General features: G+C 42.6%; 2 protein-coding genes across 4 annotated transcripts in view; one reads left to right on the plus strand and one right to left on the minus strand.

Annotated features, from left to right (window-relative positions):
• Positions 1-23,121, plus strand: part of LOC130296555 (oocyte zinc finger protein XlCOF6-like) — a 121,419-nt gene that overhangs the window by 63,522 nt on the left and 34,776 nt on the right. The window lies entirely within an intron of this gene.
• LOC130296913 (gastrula zinc finger protein XlCGF26.1-like) lies at positions 992-23,048 on the minus strand. 3 transcript variants are annotated; one of them, XM_056548989.1, is made up of 4 exons: positions 22,912-23,048; positions 9,238-9,508; positions 8,938-9,111; positions 992-2,484 (listed from the first exon to the last, which is right to left on the minus strand). In XM_056548989.1, exons 2-4 carry the CDS (start codon positions 9,503-9,505, stop codon positions 1,331-1,333), a joined length of 1,596 nt encoding a protein of 531 aa, XP_056404964.1. In that variant the 5' UTR covers positions 9,506-9,508; positions 22,912-23,048; the 3' UTR covers positions 992-1,330. The 3 variants fall into 3 exon arrangements, with proteins under 3 accessions (XP_056404964.1, XP_056404959.1, XP_056404949.1); XM_056548974.1 differs by having other exon boundaries at positions 995-2,484; positions 8,938-9,508; positions 22,912-23,046; XM_056548984.1 differs by lacking the exon at positions 22,912-23,048 and having other exon boundaries at positions 994-2,484; positions 8,938-9,508.

Raw genomic sequence — 23,121 nt, forward strand, 5'->3', positions numbered from 1 at the left:
ACTAGAGACATTATAAACATACAATCGGTGACATTTATATCATCACTGCAATAGAACAAACCAAAGTGTAGGCACAAATACCATGTAATAATGCAGTGGATAAGTAAAACAAGGACTTAAAGGGGTTATCCAAGAATCGAAAAACAGAGCTAATTTCTTTCAAAAACCACTCCTTGTCAGTCTCCAGGTTGGGTGTGGAATTATAACTTGACTCCATTCACATCAATGGAACTGGGCTGCAGAACCACACCCAAACCTGGAGACAGACGGGGAACTGTTTTTGAAAGAATGGAGCTGTGTTTTTCGATTCCTGGATAACCCCTTTAATGCAACCAAACACTATTGTTATAGAAAGATACCACAGGCAAACCAGGAAAATCAGAGACCAACGTATGAGTTTCCAAAACGTTTTGACTAGAGATGAGCGAACTTACAGTAAATTCGATTCGTCACAAACTTCTCGGCTCGGCAGTTGATGACTTATCCTGCGTGAATTTTTTCAGCTTTCAGGTGCTCCGGTGGGCTGGAAAAGGTGGATACAGTCCTAGGAAAGAGTCTCCAGCCACCGGAGCACCTGAAAGCTGAACAAATTTATGCAGGAAAAGTTATCAACTGCTGAGCCGAGAAGTTCGTGACGAATCGAATTTACTGTAAGTTCGCTCAGCTCTAGTTTTGACCATTACGGGCTAATCTTTATTATTATTATTGTTTATGATGTGACTTATATGGTCGAATTCCTTTCTTTTACTATATGATGTCTAAAAGAAGTTGAGAAAGAAAGCGAATTCCCCAAATTCAGATTCGGGCCCATTTTTCATTTTTGAGGTTTTGTTTTTTTCTCCTCAGAGAGCCAAAATCTTTTCTGTTTACAGATCCAAATGAGGCTTACTCTTTTTGCGGGACCTATGGTACTTTTTAATGACACCTTTTAATTTTTCTATAAAATAAACCGCCCGCTAAAAAAAAAAAAAAAAAAAAAAAAAAAAAAACTAAAAATACTTTTTGTAAGGTGTAGATCTGATTTTCGTTTTATTCAATTTTTTTTTCTAGAATGTTATGTGGCAAAAAAAAAAAAAAGGCTAGATTGTCTTGCGTTGCAAGAAGCTGATCCATCTCCTGAACCACCGATGAAGGGGCACAGTACTGTGTAAACAATGCTCTCAGCCTTCTTTATACATCCTTGATAAAGGGATAGGAGATAAGACATAAATGGAGAGGAGTGGTGTGACGTCTCCAGTCCCCGAAATTTCAGCGTTTCCAAGACTATAGCAGCACCCAGCACCCACGATCAGACATCTTATCCCCTCTCCCTTTCCTTACATATTGCATATTAAAATGGCTTCTCCCCTGTGTGAATTCTTTGATGCTTAACAAGATTTGATCTTTGAGTAAAACATTTCCCACATTCAGAGCATGGAAATGGCTTCTCTCCTGTGTGAGTTTTTTGATGATCAACAAGAGTAGATTTTTTTGTAAAACATTTCCCACATTCTAGACATGGAAATGGCTTCTCCCCAGTGTGGGTTTTCTGATGTTCAACAAGAGTTGATTTTTTAGTAAAACATTTTCCACATTCTGGGCATAAAAATGGCTTCTCCCCTGTGTGAATTCTCTGATGTTGGACAAGATCTGATGTTTGAGTAAAACACTTCCCACATTCTGGACATGAAAATGGTTTCTCTCCTGTGTGAATTCTCTGATGTTTAACTAGATGTGAATTTTTAGTAAAACATTTTCCACATTCTGGGCATGGAAATTGCTTCTCTTCTGTGTGAGTAATTTGATGTTTAATAAGAAGTGATGTATGAGTACATTTCCCCCAATTTGAACAAGGACATGGCTTTACCCAAGTGTGAGTTCTTTGATGTCCAATAAGACTTGCTTTAGTAGTAAAACATTTCCCACATTCCAGACATAAAAATGGCTTCTCTCCTGTGTGAGTTTTTTGATGTTTTATAAGAGTTGATATTTGAGCAAAACATTTCCCACATTCTGAGCATGAAAATGGCTTTTCTCCTGTGTGAGTTTTTTGATGTTCAACAAGATGTGATTTATGAGTAAAACATTTCCCACATTCTTGACATAAAAATGGCTTTTCTCCTGTGTGAGTTTTTTCATGCTTAACGAGATCTGATTTTTGAGTAAAACATTTTCCACATTCTGAACATGAAAATAGCTTCTCCCCTGTATGATTTTTTTGATGTAGAACAAAGTATGATTTCCGGGTAAAACATTTTCCACATTCTGAACATGAAAATGGCTTCTTCTTTGATGTATAATCTTTTTGGTGTCCAAAACCCCTTCTGTGGCTTTTATTTTGTTTACCAGTCTGTGGTGATGAATCAGATGACAGATCTTGGCTGTGAAGGGCTGAGGGTGTATCTGGGATAATGGAATGTTCTTCATATGTATCTTGTGTGATATCATCATCTGCTTTATAATCTGAAGATATAAGATTCTCCTCTGATCTCCTCGTACTGTTATCTGCCAAGGATAAAACACATTTTATTATTTTTGAAAAATATAACCTTAAGAATTTTGCATATAAATATAGTTAGTCTATTTTATTCAGGTTTCATAATTAGGACCTTTCTACAGTGAATCTGTCAGGTGTATTTGCTGCTCAGATCTGCAGACACAGTTGGATAGATGTTTGGGTATAAATACAAATTGTACCTTTCCAGGAGCTGATGGTAATTAATAAACTTTTTATTTTTCTTAGTCAAGTGTCAAGGAGGCGGAGCTGCTCAAGTACCACACCCTTACACACCTACTCGCTCACGTCCCAGACCCTCCTTAACTGATGTACAAAACCCTGTACACCAGATTATAGATAAGACCATAGCAGCTCAGCCTCCCCCTCCCTGTGGAATGGTCTCTTCATAGGGCACTGAACACACCATTCCCAGTTTAATGGACCATCATACTATCCACTTCTCATTCAGCTCTCCAGAAGTCACATACCAACACAAAGAACCAATAAAATAGAGGAGTCTTCTAGTATTATCCCCCCCCCCCCCCCCGAGATATTAGAGACAAACACAACTTTATAGACCCTAACTCCATAGAGCACAAATACAAGAAATCACTTTTATTTCTTCTGACTATATTATTTATAGATAAATAATGCTTCTATATGTTCCTCACTAAGTCATACAGATGCTGTACATGTCTTTTTTTAGGTCTAGCTTCTGTATTTGGCTCACAAATCCCTCTGTTCTGCTGCTCACTCATTCTGACATCCACTGCTCAGGAAGGGGTGCAAGCACAGAGCCCGCCCTCACTCACCATGCATTCACCACCTCCCTGAGTCTGCTGTGCTGTGCATCTTCATCCGATCACTGCAGGCTGCACTGTAACCCCCTTCTCTCTCTTTTCATGCTGCAGACTGACAGGACAGGAGTGAGCACAGAGGAGTGCTAGTCCCGCCCTCACATCCTGGACTTTGTCCTTGCCTGTGCTTCAGCTGAGACAAAGATGATGCTGTGGCTGGACAGGATAATGTTATGGATGATATGGGGACCCCTAGTGGTATTTTTTGTAAGCCATGATTTCTATATATATAAAAAAAAAAAAAAAAAAAAAAAGGTATACATTTTTTTTTTTATAAAGTATATTGGAAAGTTTAATGTGTTGCCAAAATGTACACGTGAGAAAAGTGTTTGCTTCTGACAGTGCCCATTTAAAATGAAGAGGTTCTGCATAAAAATCATATTGTCCCTGCACCTTAGGAACCACCAACCGGAGATATACTACACCTCTCTGCCTCCAATTTGACTTATTTCTGTGAAACATGTAAGGGTTAATAAACATCCAAAATGTCAATCTGAATGCTAAAAGGGTGCAGTTTTTAAAAAATCCTCTTCAGAACTGAACTAGTCCCTTAAAAAAAAAAAAAAAAAATTTCTTTTGAAATTTTCTGTTATGTGTCACGACTTTTACTCTTCCAAGAAGAGACTTTTTGGATTTTCAAAATTGTTAATTTTACATGAAACTTTGGGAGTTTTACACCAAAAAATGCTGAATGCTATATTCAGCATTTTTTGGTGTAAAACTCCCAAAGTTTCATGTAAAATTAACAATTTTGAAAATCCAAAAAGTCTCTTCTTGGAAGAGTAAAAGTCGTGACACATAACAGAAAATGTCAAAATCAGATTTTTTTTGTTTTTTTTAAGGGACTAGTTCAGTTCTGAAGAGGATTTTTTTTTTAAAACTGCACCCCTCTTAGTATTCAGAATGACATTTTGGATGTTTATTAACCCTTTACATGTTTCACAGAAATAAGTCAAATTGGAGGCAGAGAGGTGAAGTATATCTCCGGTTGGTGGTTCCTAAGGTGCAGGGACAATATGATTTTTATGCAGAACCTCTTTAGAAAAGTTATTGCCACATAAAGAGAGAGAAGTCAGATTTAAAAAATGGGTCCCGGTCATTAAGGTTGAAATAGGCCAAGGCGTTAAGGGGGTTAATTTTTTTTTTTAAATAAAAAAAAATATATAATCTTGCAGTGACATAAGTATTTAGACCCTTTACTCAGGATTCGGTGAAGCCCCTTTGGCAGGGATTACAGACTCTGTGGTCTTATGAGTAAAACATTTCCCACATTCTTAAAGGGGTACTCCGTCCCTAGACATCTTATCCCCTATCCAAAAGGATAGGGGATAAGATGTCATATCGCTGCGGTCCCGCTGCTGGGGAGCCCTGGGATCCCCGCTGCGGCACCCCGCTATCATTACAGCACAGAGCGAGTTCGCTCTGTGCGTAATGACAGGCGATAAGGGGGACGGAGCAGCGTGACGTCATGGCAAGTCTATGGGAGGGGGCGTGACGACCGCCACGCCCCCTCCCATAGACTTGTATTGAAAGGGGCGGATCATAAGATCAAGAGGGGCGGAGCCGTGACGTAACGATGCTCCGGCCCCTGTATTGCCAGTCATTACGTGCAGAGCGATCTCGCTCTGTGCTGTAATGATAGTGCAGTGCTGCAGCGGGGATCCCGGGGCTTCCCAACAGCGCTCTGACATCTTATCCCCTATCCTTTGGATAGGGGATAAGATGTCTCGGGGCGGGGTACCCCTTTAACATAAAAAATGGCTTCTCTCCTGTGTGAGTTTTTTAATGCTTAACAAGATCTGATTTTTGAGTAAAATATTTTCCACATTCTGAACATGAAAATGGCTTCTCCCTTGTGTGATTTTGCTTTATGTAGAGCAAGGTATGAGTTCCGGGTAAAACATCTCTTCTTCCCTGTATAATCTTGGATTTGGGGATTTTCTGCCATTCTTTTCTGTAGATCCACTCAAGCCCTGTCAAGTTGGATGGGGACCGTCGGTGGAAGCCATTTTCAGGTCTCCTCAAAAGATGTTGCCTTTGGTTCGGGCCCTGGCTAGGCCACTGAAGGACATTTGGAAAGTTGTCCCTAACCCGCTCCTGTGTTGTCTCGACTGTGTGCTTAGGGCAGGGCCAGACTGAGGCTAAAGAGCAGCCCCGGCCCACAGACCACCCCACCAGTGCCGTACTAGGTCACAATGCTTACCACTCTCTAAAATATGTAAACTGTGCCATTGAAAAAGAAGCGCAACATAAAAGCTTAATCATATGGTCAGGGACAAGTGTATGCTACCACTATATTTGGGCACTAGACCAGTGAGGCCAGTGATTGGCTGCAGAGGTCTGTGGGTATATACCCGCATGTAACCACTACTGCCAAGAGGGGGTCATCATTGTCTGTGTAAATAAAAGTTCTTTTTGCTACGTTTTCCTGGGCATAACTCATGTGCTCTTCCCCAACATTTATCACAGACGTGCACGTTCATGAATTGCAAAGTAGCTGAGATGAGACAAGTTTGTAAGTGTGGTCCGGGCTGGTGTGAGGTTGCACAATTTGCGGCAATTCAAAAAAAAATTAACAAAAATAAAGCTGCAGTTTAAAAATCCCTGACCACAGAAAAAAAAGCTAAGCATGACACAGACGCACTACATTCAACTTGTTTTCTTGAATGAATCTAAAATGGGCTTTTGCCACCCAAAAAGCCCTGTAAAACAAATTGTAACCCCCCCCCCCCCCCCCCATATAGCCCTGGAAAGGGGGCACTGGAGCAGCAGGGGGATCATTCAACTATATCAATAGTCCCTGGCCCTATCTCTATCTTATATGAAGGATAGCCTTATACCTATCTCTTATATGAAGGATAGTCTTATACCTATGCCTATCTTATATGAAGGATAGTCTTATACCTATCTCTATCTTATATGAAGGATAGCCTTATACCTATCTCTTATATGAAGGATAGTCTTATACCTATGCCTATCTTATATGAAGAATAGCCTTATGCCTATCACTATCTTATATGGAGGATAGTCTTAGGCATGTCCCTATGATATATGAAGGATAGCCTTATGCATATCCCTATCTTATATGAAGGATAGTCTTATACCTATCCCTATCTTATATGAAGGATAACCTTATACCTATCCCTATCTTATATGAAGGATAGCCTTATGCCTATCCCTATCTTATATGAAGGATAGCCTTATGCCTATCCCTATCTTATATGAAGGATAGCCTTATGCCTATCCCTATCTTATATGAAGGATAGCCTTATGCCTATCCCTATCTTATATGAAGGATAGCCTTATGCCTATCCCTATCTTATATGAAGGATATCCTTATACCTATCCCTATCTTATATGAAGGATTGCCTTATGCCTATCCCAATCTTATATGAAGTATAGCCTTAAACCTATATCTATCGTATATGAAGGATAGCCTTATGTCTATCCCATACATACCTAACCTCCTTCACTGTATTTGTAGCTACCGCTTCTGCAGGAAGGCTATTTCATGTATCCACTACTCTCTCAGTAAAGTAATACTTCTTCATATTACTGCAGAAACCTTCCCCCTCTATACAACACTATGCCCTCTGTATAACACTATGCCCTCTGTATAACACTATGCCCTCTATAAATAACACTATGTCCTCTATATATAACACCATGTCCTCTATATAACACCATGTCCTCGTGTGGTAGTTTTTCTCCTATATAAATCTCCTATACAAATTCTCTTTATGTATATAAGTGTCTCTATTATATCTCCTCTGTCTCATCCTTCTTTTTAACCTTTCCTGGTAAGTTTTATCCTGCAATCCATGGACTAGTTTAGTATCTTCTTTGAACTCTCTCTAGAGTATCTATATCCTTCTGGAGATATGGCCTCCAATACTGCGCACAATACTCCAAGTGAGGTCACACCAATGTTCTGTACAGCGGCATGAGCACTTCTCTCTCTACTGCTTATACCTCTTCCTATACATCCACGAGCAATTCCCTCTCTACTACTTATACCCCCCCTATACATGAGCACTTCCCTCTCTACTACTAATACCCCTCCCAATACATGAGCACTTCCCCCTCTACTACTAATACCCCGCTCTATACATGAGCACTTCCCTGTATCACATATTCTATATTCTGCCCTTGGCTTATTACCCCCCAGGTGCATTATCTTGCTCTTATCCACATTAAATTTCAGTTGCCAGAGTTCTGACCATTCTTCTAGTTTTCCTAAATCCTTTTCCATTTGGCGGATCCCTCCAGGAACATCACCCCTGTTACATATCTTTGTGTCATCAGCAAAAAGACCAATACCGAACCATCGAGACCTTCTGTAATATCACTAATGAAGATATTAAACACTATTGGTTCCAGTACAGATCCCTGAGGTCCCCACTGGTGACAACACCTTGCTCTGAATATTCTCCATTGACTACAACCCTCTGTTGTCAATTGAGTCCAAGCTCAAAGGCCCACATTTAACATTGCAGTGCAAGTGAAGCATTTTTTTACACCTTTTTTTTTTGTGTGCTGATAATGTGTAGGGACACCAAATTTATTAAAAGGTAAAAGGGCTTTAATAAATTTTGTGCAGGTCACATTTTCTGAAATTTCTGTCTACACGTACACCAAAAAGCTACACCATGTCTGGGCTGGTGTAGTTTTCCATATCATGTCTATTGCCAAAATCAGTGGATTGCAACTCAAAATCAGCAGAAATGTGTAAACAAAAAGGGGCAAAAAAAAAGGCACAAAAACCCTGCTTGCGCCTTTTTTGCCCTTTTTTTAGACACAAAAAACAGTCTAAAGACAATGATAAATGTGGGCCAATGACTGCAGTTTATTGAGAAGTCTTCTATGTGGACAGTGTCACTAGCCTTCCTAAAATCTAGATATGCGATGTCTCCTGTCCCTCCGCCATCTATTATTTTAGTCACCCAATCCAAAAATACTAGTGGATTAATTTGACATGATCTCCCTGAAGTGAATCCATGTTTTTATCTTGTAATCTTTGGGATTTTAGAGGTTTCACAATCCTATCCTTTAGTAGGGTTTCCATTAATTTCCCCACTAATGATGTCAGACTCACTGGCCTATAGTTGCCCGATTCCTCCCTACTATCTTTCTTGTGAATAGGGACAACATTTGCTAATTTCCAATCTACGGGGACTTCTGCAGACAGGACGCAGAGCTTACAGTGTGCTTGTCGTTAACAAAAACCTTTTATGTAATGCAGATCATACTATTCTATATATATTTGTTTTATACATTGGTTAAAAAATGTGTATATTTTTGGGTGAAAAAATGCTCTCCCTGAAGCTATTGCCTGTGTGTCTCTGTGAAGAGACCAAATACAGGAAGTGTGGGCGGGACAAGCAGGGCTCTGTGCAGGCTCCTTCCTGGCTTGTCAATCATCCTGATGTGTGAGCCAGGAGCACGTCACAGAGCTGCAGCACACAGAGCCCTGCTTGTCCTCACTGCACAGAGCCCTGTTTTTGATAAGGACAGGTACACAAAAAAAATTCTATACACAATAGTTTTAACCAGTGACTGAGAAGAATGTGTGACTGTTCTCTGCATTTAGTGGTTACTACTCACCTGGGTTGTTACCTATAGGAATCTCCTCCTTATACTGCTCAACATTGCTCACATCTGTCTCTTCTTTTTTCTTAATGTCTGTAGTATTAATATAGTTCGGATTGTTCCCTGTAGGAATGTCCTCCTTATACTGCTCATCACCACTCACATCTGTCTCTTCTTCTTCCTTTATGTCTGTAGTATTAATATAGTTCGGATCATTACCTGTAGGAATGTCCTCCTTATACTGCTCATCACCACTCACATCTGTCTTTTCTTCTTCCTTTATGTCTGTAGTATTAATATAGTTCAGATCATTACCTGTAGGAATGTCGTCCTTATACTGCTCATCACCATTCACATCTGTCTCTTCCTTTATGTTTGGAGCATTAATATAGATCAGATCTTTCCCTGTAGGAATGTCCTCCTTATACTGCTCATCACCACTCACATCTGTCTCTTCTTTCATTATGTTTGGAACATTAATATAGATCACATCTTTTCCTGGAGGAACATCCTCCTTATACTGCTTATCACTGCTCATATCTGTCTCTTCATCTTCCTTCATGTCTGTAGCATTAAGATTCATAAGCTGTGGATGAAATATGTTAAAAGTCATCAGACAGTAGTAGAAGTCAGAAGGATAATTAATTAGAAATGGCAGGAGGATTATCTGAGCAACATAGCGACAGGTCTCCAAGAAGCTAGACATAGATATTTATTGATCAATCAATCATTAACAACCTTAATAACATGTATTGATCAGCCATACCATTAAAAGGGGTACTCCAGTGGAAAAAAAAACTTTTGAAATTATTTTCCTTTTGAAACACAGAGCTGTCTGCTGACATCACGAGCACAGTGCTCTCTGCTGACATCTCTGTCCAGAACAGCATATGTTTGCTATGGGGATTTCCTTTTACCCTGGACAGTTCCTAAAATGGACAGAGATGTCAGCAGAGAGCACTGTGCTCATGATGTCAGCAGAGAGCTCTGTGTTTCAAACAGAAAATAATTTCCACTGTAGTATTCAGCAGCTAATAAGTACAGGAAGGATTAAGATTTTTTAATAGAAGTAATTTACAAATCTGTTTAACTTTCTGGCACCAGTTGATTTAAAAAAAAAAAAAAAAAAAAGAGGTTTACCCTATATAAAAAAAATAGGTTTACCCTATATCCCTAATGATTCCCTACTGAGTTGATCCAGAAGAAGGCAAAAAATAAATAAAAAACACCCATAAGGCTAATGCCAATTGCCCCATATCAGAGGAAAAATTCCTTCCCAACTCCAAAATGGCATCAGAATAAAACCCTGATCAATGTTCTGTCCCTATAGATCTCTTAACCCTAACCTGTAATTATTATTACTCTCCAGAAATGATTTGTTTATACATAGTTATTAGGACGTCCCTCAGCCATCTTTTTCCTTAACCAAAAGACCCTAATACTGATAATCTTTCTGGGTCCTGTAGTCCTCCTATTCCCCTTATTACTAATGATTTATACAGTAGTATAATTATTTCCTTGTCACGTCCATCTATGCCCCATGATTTTATTCGCCTTGGCAGCAGCTGCTTGACACTGGTTGCTACAGGTAAATGTCCCGTTAACCCCTATATATATATATCAACTGGCTCCAGAAAGTCAAAACAGATTTGTAAATGACTTTTATTTTAACTGTAAATTTTTATTTAAGTTTTCAAAATGTACAACATAAAGATGGTATGGCACATCAAAAGAGCGTCAAGATAAGCAGTCGTGAGAATGGATCACATTGTTAAAGGGTTCCTCTCATCAAAAAAAAACTTTTGATATATTATAGATTAATGTATGCAGAATAACTTTACAATTGCATGTTATTAAAAAATATGCTTCTTTCTATTTAATTTTCCACTTTGAAGAAATGACCACTAGGGGTCTCCCTACCAGTCCTGGCAGCAAGCATTTCAGACTCATGCTGGAGTCCTAAACACTACGAGCTGCCAGTCTGCTTTGTTCACAAAGGAGAACACTCAGAGCTGCCAGCCTGCTTTGTTCACAGCCTGTTTGGCTGTGAACAAAGCAGGCTGGCAGCTCTGAGTGTTTAGGACTCCAGCATGAGTCAGAAATGCTTGCGGACAGGACTGATCGGGAAAAATACAATAGAAAGAAGCATATTCTTCATTAACATGCTATTGGAAAGTTATTCAACATTCATTAATCTAAAATATATCAAAAGTTTATTTGATGAGAGGTACCCTTTAACATCAAATAACATTTCCAAGCAAAAAAAAAAAACGCATGAAAGCATCAGAAGAGTTACTGTAAAGACCCTGAGGGTCCAAATAGGAGGGGGGGAGGGGGACCAGCCCCAACAACACAAGACAGACAAAGACAACGACAGCACGACATAAAGGAAAACACAAGAAGGGAAGAAACATAGGGGGAAAAGGGAGGGAGTTGCCTGACTACAAAGTTGTCCCACGGATCCCACACCGACTGAAAGAATGGCAATGCATTGTTAACCCCTTCCCGCTATTGGACGTATGCATACGTCCAGGCGAATTACACATTCGCGCAAATGGACGTATGCATACGTCCAAGCGATCTCCTGCTCTGCCGCGGGCAGCGCAGGAGATCGCGGGTGGGACTCAGCTGTCATTCACAGCCGGAGTCCCACCGCAGCTGCCGGGGCCGCGATCGCGCCGGTCCCGGCAGCATTAACCCCATAGATGCCGTGATCAGTTCGGATCACGGCATCTATGGTGTTTGCAGGGGGAGCGCTCTCCCCCTGCCCATCAACGGCGGCTCCGCGATAAAATAAGGGGGATCGAGGGTGTCCAAGACACCCTCGATCCCCCTTGAAGAGATAGGAGTGAGGTGGCAGGGTTGCCACCCCTCCTATCCCTGCTATTGATCGGCCGAGCGACCGACCAATAGCAGACTGGGGGCGGGGGGGTTAAAGTTCGGTTCCATCGGTGTCCGGGCACAGCGGGGGGAACCGTGTAGTAGCGGCGGCAGCGGCGGTCACTTACCCGGCGGCGGAGCTCCAGATGACGGCGGCGGCTGTGATCACGGCAGCGGTGGAGGTGAGTATGACGCCACGTGTCCGGGAGTCTGTTGCCTAGCAACATCTGCAGGGCGACAGTTTAGAGAGTGGTCTCTAAACTGTCGCCCTCCAGATGTTGCAAAACTACAACTCCCACCATGCCTTGACAGCTGTTTGCTGTGTTGGCATGCTGGGAGTTGTAGTTTTGCAAGATTTAGAGGGGTTCAGGCTGGAGATCACTGACAGTGGTCTCTAAACTGTAGCCCTCCAGATATTACAAAACTACAACTCCCAGCATGCCCAGACAGCAGTTTGCTGTCTTAGCATGCTGAGATTTGTAGTTTTGCAACATCTGGAGGGCCACAGTCTAGAGACCACTGTCAGTGATCTCCAGCCTGAACCCCTCTAAATCTTGCAAAACTACAACTCCCAGCATGCTGGGAGTTGTACTTGCGTGCCTCCAGCTGTTGCATAACTACATCTCCCAGCATTCCCTTTGGCAATCAGTACATGCTGAGAGTTGTAGTTCTGCAACAGCTGGAGGCACACTGGTTGGGAAATACCGAGTTAGGTAATAGGTTCTATTACCTAACTCAGTATTTTCCAACCAGTGTGCCTCCAGCTGTTGCAAAACTACAACTCCCAGCATGCACGTTCTGTCAGTGCATGCTGGGAGTTGTAGTTTTGCCCCCCCCCCCCCCTCCCATGTGAATGTACAGGTTACATTCACACTGGCGGCAGATTACAGTGAGTTCCCTGCTTCAAGTTTGAGCTGCAGCAGCCGCAGCTCAAACTCCTAGCGGGAGACTCAGTGTAATCCGCCGTCAGTGTGAATGTAACCTAAAAACACTACACTACACTAACATAAAATAAAGAGTAAAACACTACATATACACACGTACACTGCCCCCCCCCCCACCACCACCCCTTCCCCCCCAATAAAAATGAAAAACGTATCCTACAGCAGTGTTTCCAAAACGGAGCCTCCAGCTGTTGCAAAACAAAAACTCCCAGCATTTCCGGACAGCCATTGACTGTCCAAGCATGCTGGGAGTTTAGCAACAGCTGGAGGCACCCTGTTTGAGAATCACTGGTGTAGAATACCCCTATGTCCACCCCTATGCAAATCCCTAATTTAGGCCTCAAATGCGCATGGCGCTCTCACTTTGGAGCCCTGTCGTATTTCAAGGCAACAGTTTAGGGCCACATATGGGGTATCGCCGTACTCGGGAGAAATTGCCTAACAAATTTTACCCCTTATGAAAAGGTAAAGTTGGGGTCTACACCAGCATGTTAGTGTAAAAAAAAAACATTTTTGTACACTAACATACTGGTGTTGCCCCATACTTTAAAATTTCACAAGCGGTAAAAGAAAAAAAGCCTCCAAAATTTGTAACACAATTTCTCCTGAGGACGGAGATACCCCATATGTGGGCGCAAAGTGTTCTGGGGACGCACAACAAGGCTCAGAAGGGAGAGTGCACCATGTAAATTTGAGGTCTGAATTGGTGATTTGCACAGGGTGGCTGATTTTACAGCGGTTCTGACATAAGTGCAAAACAATAAATACCCACATGTGACCCCATTTTGGAAACTACACCCCTCACGGAATGTAACAAGTGGTACAAGTGAGCATTTACACCACACAGGTGTCTGACAGATCTTTGAAACGGGTCTGTGAAAATGAAAAATAAAATTTTTAATTTGCACAGCCCACTGTTCCAAAGATCCGTCAAATGCCAGTGGGGTGTAAATTCTCCCTGCACCCCTTATTACCTTCTGTGAGGGGTGTAGTTTTAAAAAATGGGGTCACATGTGGGGGGGTCCACTGTTCTGGCACCACGGGGGGGCTTTGGAAATGCACATGGCCAAATTCTCTCTCCAAAAGCTCAATGCTGCTCCTTCTCTTCTGAGCATTGTAGTTCGCCCCCAGTGCACTTCACGTCCACTTACTGGGTATTTCCATACTCAGAAGAGATGGGGTTACAAATTTTGGGGGGTATTTTCTGCTATTATCCCTTGTAAAAATGTAAAATTTGGGGGAAAACAAGCATTTTAGTGTAAAAAAAAAATTTTTTTTTTTTACATATGCAAAAGTCGTGAAACACCTGTGGGGTATTAAGGTTCACTTTACCCCTTGTTACGTTCCCCAAGGGGTCTAGTTTCCAAAATGGTATGCCATGTGGTTTTTTTTTTCTGTCCTGGCACCATAGGTGCTTCCTAAATGCGGCATGCCCCCAGAGCAAAATTTGCTTCCAAAAAGCCAAATGTGACTCCTTCTCTTCTGAGACCTGTAGTGCGCCAGCAGAGCACTTTTCATCCCCATATTGGGTGTTTTCTGAATCGGGAGAAATTGGGCTTCAAATTTTGGGGGGTATTTTCTGCTATTACCTTTTTTTAAAATGTAAAATTTTTGCTAAACCAAGCATTTTTGGTAAAAAAAATAAAACATTTTTTTACATATGCAAAAGTCGCGAAACACCTGTGGGGTATTAAGGTTCACTTTATCCCTTGTTACATTCCTCAAGGAGTCTAGTTTCCAAAATGGTATGCCATGTGTTTTTTTTTTGCTGTTCTGGCACCATAGGGGCTTCCTAAATGCGACATGCCCCCCGAGCAAAATTTGCTCTCAAAAAGCCAAATATGACTCCTTCTCTTCTGAGCATTGTAGTTCGCCCGTAATGCACTTCAGGTCAACTTATGGGCATACTCAGAAGAGATGGGGTTACAAATTTTGGGGGGTATTTTCTGCTATTAACCCTTGCAAAAATGTAAAATTTGGGGGGAAACACATTTTAGTGAAATTTTTTTTTTTTTTTTTACATATGCAAAAGTCATGAAACACCTGTGGGGTATTAAGGCTCACTTAATTCCTTGTTACGTTCCTCAAGGGGTCTAGTTTCCAAAATGGTATGCCATGTTTTTTTTTTTGCTGTTTTGGCACCATAGGGGCTTCCTAAATGCAACATGCCCCCAAAAAAACATTTCAGAAAAACGTACTCTCCAAAATCCCCTTGTCGCTCCTTCGCTTCTGAGCCCTCTACTGCGCCCGCCGAACAATTAACATAGACATATGAGGTATGTGCTTACTCGAGAGAAATTGGGTTTCAAATTCAAGTATAAATTTTATCCTTTTACCCCTTGTAAAAATTCAAAAATTGGGTCTACAAGAACATGCAAGTGTAAAAAATTAAGATTTTGAATTTTCTCCTTCACTTTGCTGCTTTTCCTGTGAAACACTTACTGAATGTCATTTTGAATACTTTGGGAGGTGCAGTTTTTGTAATGGGGTCATTTATGGGGTATTTCTAATATGAAGGCCCTTCAAATCCACTTCAAACCTGAACTGGTCCATGAAAAATAGCGAGTTTGAAAATGTTGTGAAAAATTGTAAAATTGCTGCTGAACTTTGAAGCCCTCTGGTGTCTTCCAAAAGTAAAAACTCATAAATTTTATGATGAAAATATAAAGTAGACATATTGCATATGTGAATCCAAAAAAAAAAATATTTGGAATGTCCATTTTCCTTACAAGCAGAGAGCTTCAAAGTTAGAAAAATGCAAAATTTTCAATTTTTTCATCAAATTTTGGGATTTTTCACCAAGAAAGGATGCAAGTTACCACAAAAATTTACCACTATGTTAAAGTAGAATATGTCCCGAAAAAACAATCTCGGAATCAGAATGATAACTAAAAGCATCCCAGAGTTATTAATGTTTAAAGTGACAGTGGTCAGATGTGCAAAAAAGGGCTGCGTCCTAGAGGTGAAAATGGGCTGTGTCCTTAAGGGGTTAAGAGAGGCTGTGAGCGATTCGAGGGAGCGAATCTCCCGAATCCTCGCCACCAAATCCAATTCCAAGGGGGGGGAAAGTCTGCTTCCAAAATTTAGCAATAAGGGTTTTAGCTGCTAAAACAATATGCATAAACAATTTAAACAGGTGCTTGGGCAGATCCCTAGAGGATAGGAACAGTAAGTATACCAGTGGGTCTAGGGGGACCAGAACACCCAACACATCCAGCACCATCCCCCGTACCAAGTTCCAAAAGGGGACTATCAGAGGACAGGACCAAAATATGTGGTAAACCGTACCAAGCCCCACCCCACAGCGCCAGCATTGCGGTGGAATGTCAGGATTCAAACGGTTTAGCAGGGAGGGGTGTGATTAGAGATGAGCGAACTTACAGTAAATTCGATTCGTCACGAACTTCTCAGCTCGGCAGTTGATGACTTTTCCTGCGTAAATTAGTTCAGCTTTCAGGTGCTCCGGTGGACTGGAAAAGGTGGATACAGTCATAGGAAAGAGTCTTCTAGGACTGTATCCACCTTTTCCAGCCCACCGGAGCACCTGAAAGCTGAACTAATTCATGCAGGATAAGACATCAACTGCCGAGCCGAGAAGTTCGTGACGAATCGAATTTACTGTATGTTCGCTCATCTCTAGGTGTGATACCAACCCATCAACATCTTATATTGCGTCTCTTTATAAACTGTACAGATAGAGGCTTTAGAAGCCCTCTCCCAAACGATCCTCCACTGGGGCAGGGTAATTGTGGAATTCAAAGCTTCCTCCCAGCGACTCATGTAGCAATGAGACGGCCCATTCCCCGCCAAAGGCGCATTGGGAATGGAGTAGATATCAGACAGGAGACCTGTTGTCTGAGACCCCGAACGACACAGCCTCTCAAAGGCCATGGGCAGGGAGACCACAGAGGTACCCAACGCCGACAACATGAAATGCCGGAGCTGAAGATAGTGGAGGCGCTCGGAGGACGGAAGGCCATAGCGGGAGATTAAATTATCAAAGGAGAGCAAGTCACGGGAGAGGGGATCCACCATGTCCGCCCAACAAAAGAGATCCCGACCCCCCCACTCCCCAACTACTCCTGACGTGAGACCCGGGGAGAAGGCAGGGTTGTAGAGAAAGGATTGAAGGGGAGAGACACGGGAGAAAAGCTGAAACTTCCTGGAGCAGTACCCCCAGACGTACCTAGAAAAGGACATAGGTCCCATAAGGGGGCCCGAGGGGATACTAGGGGAGGAGGGGCACCAGAGAAACGTAGTCGGGTGATATGGAGCCAACCACAACTTCTCAATTTCCATCCAGCGACTGTAAGCTCAATAAGTAGCCCAAGCCGCCAGGTGGCGCAAGTGTGCCGCCCAGTAGTATTTCGTTACATCCGGCACAGACAGACCCCCCATAGACCTACCCGCCATCATTACCGACATTGGCAGGCGATGCCTCTTACCATCCCAAATAAAGCGAAAAATAGCGGACTGGAGGTGGGACACGGACAGGTAGCGTTTCAAAAAAGTAAAGCAACTTCGGGAGGATGGTCATCTTTACCGCGATTCTCCCGAAAAAAAGAAATATATTGGGATCGCCATTTATCCATAAGCGCCCGAAGAAGCTGAAAGAGAGGAGTGTAATTAGTGGAGTAAAGAGAAGAGTAGCTCGGGGTGAGGTGTACCCCCAGATAGGAAAGAGCAGAGGGAGACCAACAGAAAGAGCAGGAAGCACGCAGCTGGGCAGCCAGCGAATGGGGGAGATTTAAAGGGAGGACTTCAGTCTTGGAGAGATTAATTGTATAGCCAGAGACAGCGCCATAGTCATGAAGGACCCTATAAAGCGTAGGGAGAGAAGTCAGGGGTTTAGTAAGAGTAAGAAGAACATCATCAGCGAAAAGGCAAATCTTAAATTCCCTATCATGTAGGGTAATCCCAGAGATGTCCACGTTCCCCCGGATCATAGCGGCAAGAGGTTCAATACATAAAGCAAAGATCAGGGGAGACAGCGGACACCCCTGTCTGGTACCATTAAACAAGGGGAAAGAGGGAGAGGCAGAATGAGGGAGCTTAAGGGAGACAGTAGGGGAGGAGTAGAGGCCCCGCAGCGCCGTATGAAAGGGGCCACTTATCCCAAATTTTTTAAGGGTAGCGACACAACCGAGACGGGTAGCCAAAATCTTGGAAAACAGCTTTAGTTCGCTGTTAAGGAGGGCAATGGGCCTGAAGCTAGAGCAATCATGTGGATTCTTGCCCGGTTTAGGGATAAGGGTAAGCAGGGAATGTAAAAAGGACTGCGGAACCCCCTCCCCCCCAGGAAAGAGTTAAACAGAGAGACCAGATGGGAAAGAAGAAGAACCGAAAAAGTTTTATAATACAAGTAGGTGAAGCCGTCCGGACCCCGATTTGTAAATTACTTCTATTAAAAAATCTTAATCCTTCCAATAAATATCATCTGTTGAAGTTGAGTTGTTCTTTTCTGTCTGGCAACAGTGCTCTCTGCTGACATCTCTTGTCTCGGGAGCTGCACAGAGTAGAAGAGGTTTGCTATGGGGATTTGCTTCTACTCTGGACAGTTCACGAGACATGTGTCATCAGAGAGCACTTAGAAAAGAACAACTCAACTTCAGCAGCTCATAAGTACTGAAAGGATTAAGATTTTTTAATAGAAGTAATTTACAAATCTGTTTAACTTTCTGGAGCCAGTCCCTAAGCTGTCACGCCCCCTCCCATAGGCTTGCATTGAGGGGCGGAGCGTGATGTCACACGCCGCCGGATGTGTGGTCGCCGGTAATCAGATCCAGAGCGAACAAACTCCGGGGACTGATTACAAACGGGGTGCAGCGTGCAAGATCCCGGGGGTCCCCAGCGGCGGGACTCCCGCGATCAGGCATCTTAGCCCCTATCCTTTGGATAGGGGATAAGATGTGTAAGTACCGGAGTACCCCTTTAACATTGTAAACTGTATGTCAAACGCATCATCCGGTTTAGTCCATTTTGCATCTCATATGATTTTGTCCAGTTTTTTCTCCCAGTACCCAAAACGGTTGTCAACCACGTTTTTTGGTCCGAGTGAAAAACTGTATCAAACCGTATACGTTTTCTGTTTTTTTAACATGGGAGTCAATGGGAACCATACAGAACCGTATGTGCGCACGGTTCCATCCGGTTTTCACCATATGGTTTTTGACTTTGCAGTTTTTTTTCTTGGAATTTCAATCAAACAAGTGAGTGAAATGGAGTGAAAAGTTAAAAATGTATATGTTTTTTTCTTAAAAAAATGGATGCACCCGGACATCATTTTTCAAACCGTATATGGGTTAAAATTTGTACACACGTTTTGATACAGTTTTCCTGACACAGGAAATGTATTGCAATAATGTGGTGTGAATGCACCCCAGTCTTTGTGACAGATCGCCCTGTCTGTCCTCCTAATAATAGAGTCCCCCACTACCAGTACCTGTATGGCCTGCCCTGCACTCCTCCCTCCTTACTGGAGCAGACACCTCCCTGGTGGTCAGAGGCAGAGTCCTGCTGCAGTACTGCTAGCTCTGAAATGGCAACCCCCTCATCTGCCAAACGGGCAAACTTATCGGGGTGTGCCAGATCAGGACTAGCCTCCCTGACCCTTATCCCCCACCCTGCCTTCTAACTCACAAATCTGCCTGCCTTTCTCTCCTACATCTCCATATCACTATCCTCCCCCACATCTACCCCAGAGAGTGCTCCATCAGTGAGCAGGAGACTCCTCTCCAAGTTGACAATGGATCTTAGTGTTACATGTTGCTCCTCTAGATCCAAGATCTGAGCTTCCAAATGGCCCTCATAAAGGGTACTAGAAGGCATAGAGGAGGGTCACACACTGTAACAAACCTCCTCCTCATGTAATCTCCTTACTACTGGGATCACACACTGATAACACACTGTAACAAACCTCCTCCTCATGTAATCTCCTTACTACTGGGATCACACACTGATAACACACTGTAACAAACCTCCTCCTCATGTAATCTCCTTACTACTGGGATCACACACTGATAACACACTGTAACAAACCTCCTCCTCATGTAATCTCCTTACTACTGGGATCACACACTGATAACACACTGTAACAAACCTCCTCCTCATGTAATCTCCTTACTACTGGGATCACACACTGATAACACTGTAACAAACCTCCTCCTCATGTAATCTCCTTACTACTGGGATCACACACTGATAACACACTGTAACAAACCTCCTCCTCATGTAATCTCCTTACTACTGGGATCACACACTGATAACACTGTAACAAACCTCCTCCTCATGTAATCTCCTTACTACTGGGGTCACACACTGATAACACACTGTAACAAACCTCCTCCTCATGTAATCTCCTTACTACTGGGGTCACACACTGATAACACACTGTAACAAACCTCCTCCTCATGTAATCTCCTTACTACTGGGATCACACACTGATAACACACTGTACCAAACCTCCTCCTCATGTATTCTCCTTACTACTGGGGTCACACACTGATAACACACTGTAACAAACCTCCTCCTCATGTAATCTCCTTACTACTGGGGTCACACACTGATAACACACTGTAACAAACCTCCTCCTCATGTAATCTCCTTACTACTGGGATAACACACTGATAACACACTGTAACAAACCTCCTCCTCATGTAATCTCCTTACTACTGGGATCACACACTGATAACACACTGTAACAAACCTCCTCCTCATGTAATCTCCTTACTACTGGGATCACACACTGATAACACACTGTAACAAACCTCCTCCTCATGTAATCTCCTTACTACTGGGGTCACACACTGATAACACACTGTAACAAATCTCCTCCTCATGTAATCTCCTTACTACTGGGATCACACACTGATAACACACTGTAACAAACCTCCTCCTCATGTAATCTCATTACTACTGGGGTCACACACTGATAACACACTGTAACAAACCTCCTCCTCATGTAATCTCCTTACTACTGGGATCACACACTGATAACACACTGTAACAAACCTCCTCCTCATGTAATCTCCTTACTACTGGGATCACACACTGATAACACACTGTAACAAACCTCCTCCTCATGTAATCTCCTTACTACTGGGGTAACACACTGATAACACACTGTAACAAACCTCCTCCTCATGTAATCTCCTTACTACTGGGATCACACACTGATAACACACTGTAACAAACCTCCTCCTCATGTAATCTCCTTACTACTGGGATCACACACTGATAACACTGTAACAAACCTCCTCCTCATGTAATCTCCTTACTACTGGGATCACACACTGATAACACACTGTAACAAACCTCCTCCTCATGTAATCTCCTTACTACTGGGATCACACACTGATAACACTGTAACAAACCTCCTCCTCATGTAATCTCCTTACTACTGGGGTCACACACTGATAACACACTGTAACAAACCTCCTCCTCATGTAATCTCCTTACTACTGGGGTCACACACTGATAACACACTGTAACAAACCTCCTCCTCATGTAATCTCCTTACTACTGGGATCACACACTGATAACACACTGTACCAAACCTCCTCCTCATGTATTCTCCTTACTACTGGGGTCACACACTGATAACACACTGTAACAAACCTCCTCCTCATGTAATCTCCTTACTACTGGGATCACACACTGATAACACACTGTAACAAACCTCCTCCTCATGTAATCTCCTTACTACTGGGGTCACACACTGATAACACACTGTAACAAATCTCCTCCTCATGTAATCTCCTTACTACTGGGATCACACACTGATAACACACTGTAACAAACCTCCTCCTCATGTAATCTCATTACTACTGGGGTCACACACTGATAACACACTGTAACAAACCTCCTCCTCATGTAATCTCCTTACTACTGGGGTCACACACTGATAACACACTGTAACAAATCTCCTCCTCATGTAATCTCCTTACTACTGGGATCACACACTGATAACACACTGTAACAAACCTCCTCCTCATGTAATCTCATTACTACTGGGGTCACACACTGATAACACACTGTAACAAACCTCCTCCCCATGTAATCTCCTTACTACTGGGATCACACACTGATAACACACTGTAACAAACCTCCTCCTCATGTAATCTCCTTACTACTGGGATCACACACTGATAACAGACTGTAACAAACCTCCTCCTCATGTAATCTCCTTACTACTGGGATCACACATTGATAACACACTGTAACAAACCTCCTCCTCATGTAATCTCCTTACTACTGGGGTCACACACTGATAACACACTGTAACAAACCTCCTCCTCATGTAATCTCCTTACTACTGGGGTGACACACTGATAACACACTGTAACAAACCTCCTCCTCATGTAATCTCCTTACTACTGGGATCACACACAGATAACACACTGTAACAAACCTCCTCATGTAATCTCCTTACTACTGGGATCACACACTGATAACACACTGTAACAAACCTCCTCCTCATGTAATCTCCTTACTACTGGGATCACACACAGATAACACACTGTAACAAACCTCCTCATGTAATCTCCTTACTACTGGGATCACACACTGATAACACACTGTAACAAACCTCCTCCTCATGTAATCTCCTTACTACTGGGGTCACACACTGATAACACACTGTAACAAACCTCCTCCTCATGTAATCTCCTTACTACTGGGATCATACACTGATAACACACTGTAACAAACCTCCTCTTCATGTAATCTCCTTACTACTGGGATCACACACTGATAACACACTGTAACAAACCTCCTCCTCATGTAATCTCCTTACTACTGGGATCACACACTGATAACACACTGTAACAAACCTCCTCCTCATGTAATCTCCTTACTACTGGGGTCACACACTGATAACACACTGTAACAAACCTCCTCCTCATGTAATCTCCTTACTACTGGGATCACACACTGATAACACACTGTAACAAACCTCCTCCTCGTGTAATCTCCTTACTACTGGGATCACACACTGATAACACACTGTAACAAACCTCCTCCTCGTGTAATCTCCTTACTACTGGGATCACACACTGATAACACACTGTAACAAACCTCCTCCTCATGTAATCTCCTTACTACTGGGATCACACACTGATAACACACTGTAACAAACCTCCTCCTCATGTAATCTCCGAGTCCTTACCAGACAAGGACCTGCTCTGTAGCTTCTACAGGTGTAGGACCTGTGATGATGTCACAATCATGTGACCAATACCTGTGGGGGCGGAGCTCAGCAGGATAGAAGATATTATTGTGACTGAAGGACCTGTGATGGCTATCATGTGACCAAGTTGGGTAACGCGCAATAGTAGTAAGAACACTTGTGTGTAGTAAAGGGGGGAAAATCACTTAT

Source organism: Hyla sarda, chromosome 1 (assembly GCF_029499605.1).
Source record: "Hyla sarda isolate aHylSar1 chromosome 1, aHylSar1.hap1, whole genome shotgun sequence".
NCBI classification, from domain to species: domain Eukaryota; kingdom Metazoa; phylum Chordata; class Amphibia; order Anura; family Hylidae; genus Hyla; species Hyla sarda.

Excerpts from the sequence above, each read along its gene's own strand:
- LOC130296913 (XM_056548984.1), bottom strand. The coding sequence starts at position 9,505 with ATGAATCTTAATGCTACAGACATGAAGGAAGATGAAGAGACAGATATG. Across the intron at positions 2,485-8,937 it reads TCCTATAGGTAACAACCCAG|ATAACAGTACGAGGAGATCA; the intron begins GTGAGTAGTAAC and ends TATCCTTGGCAG.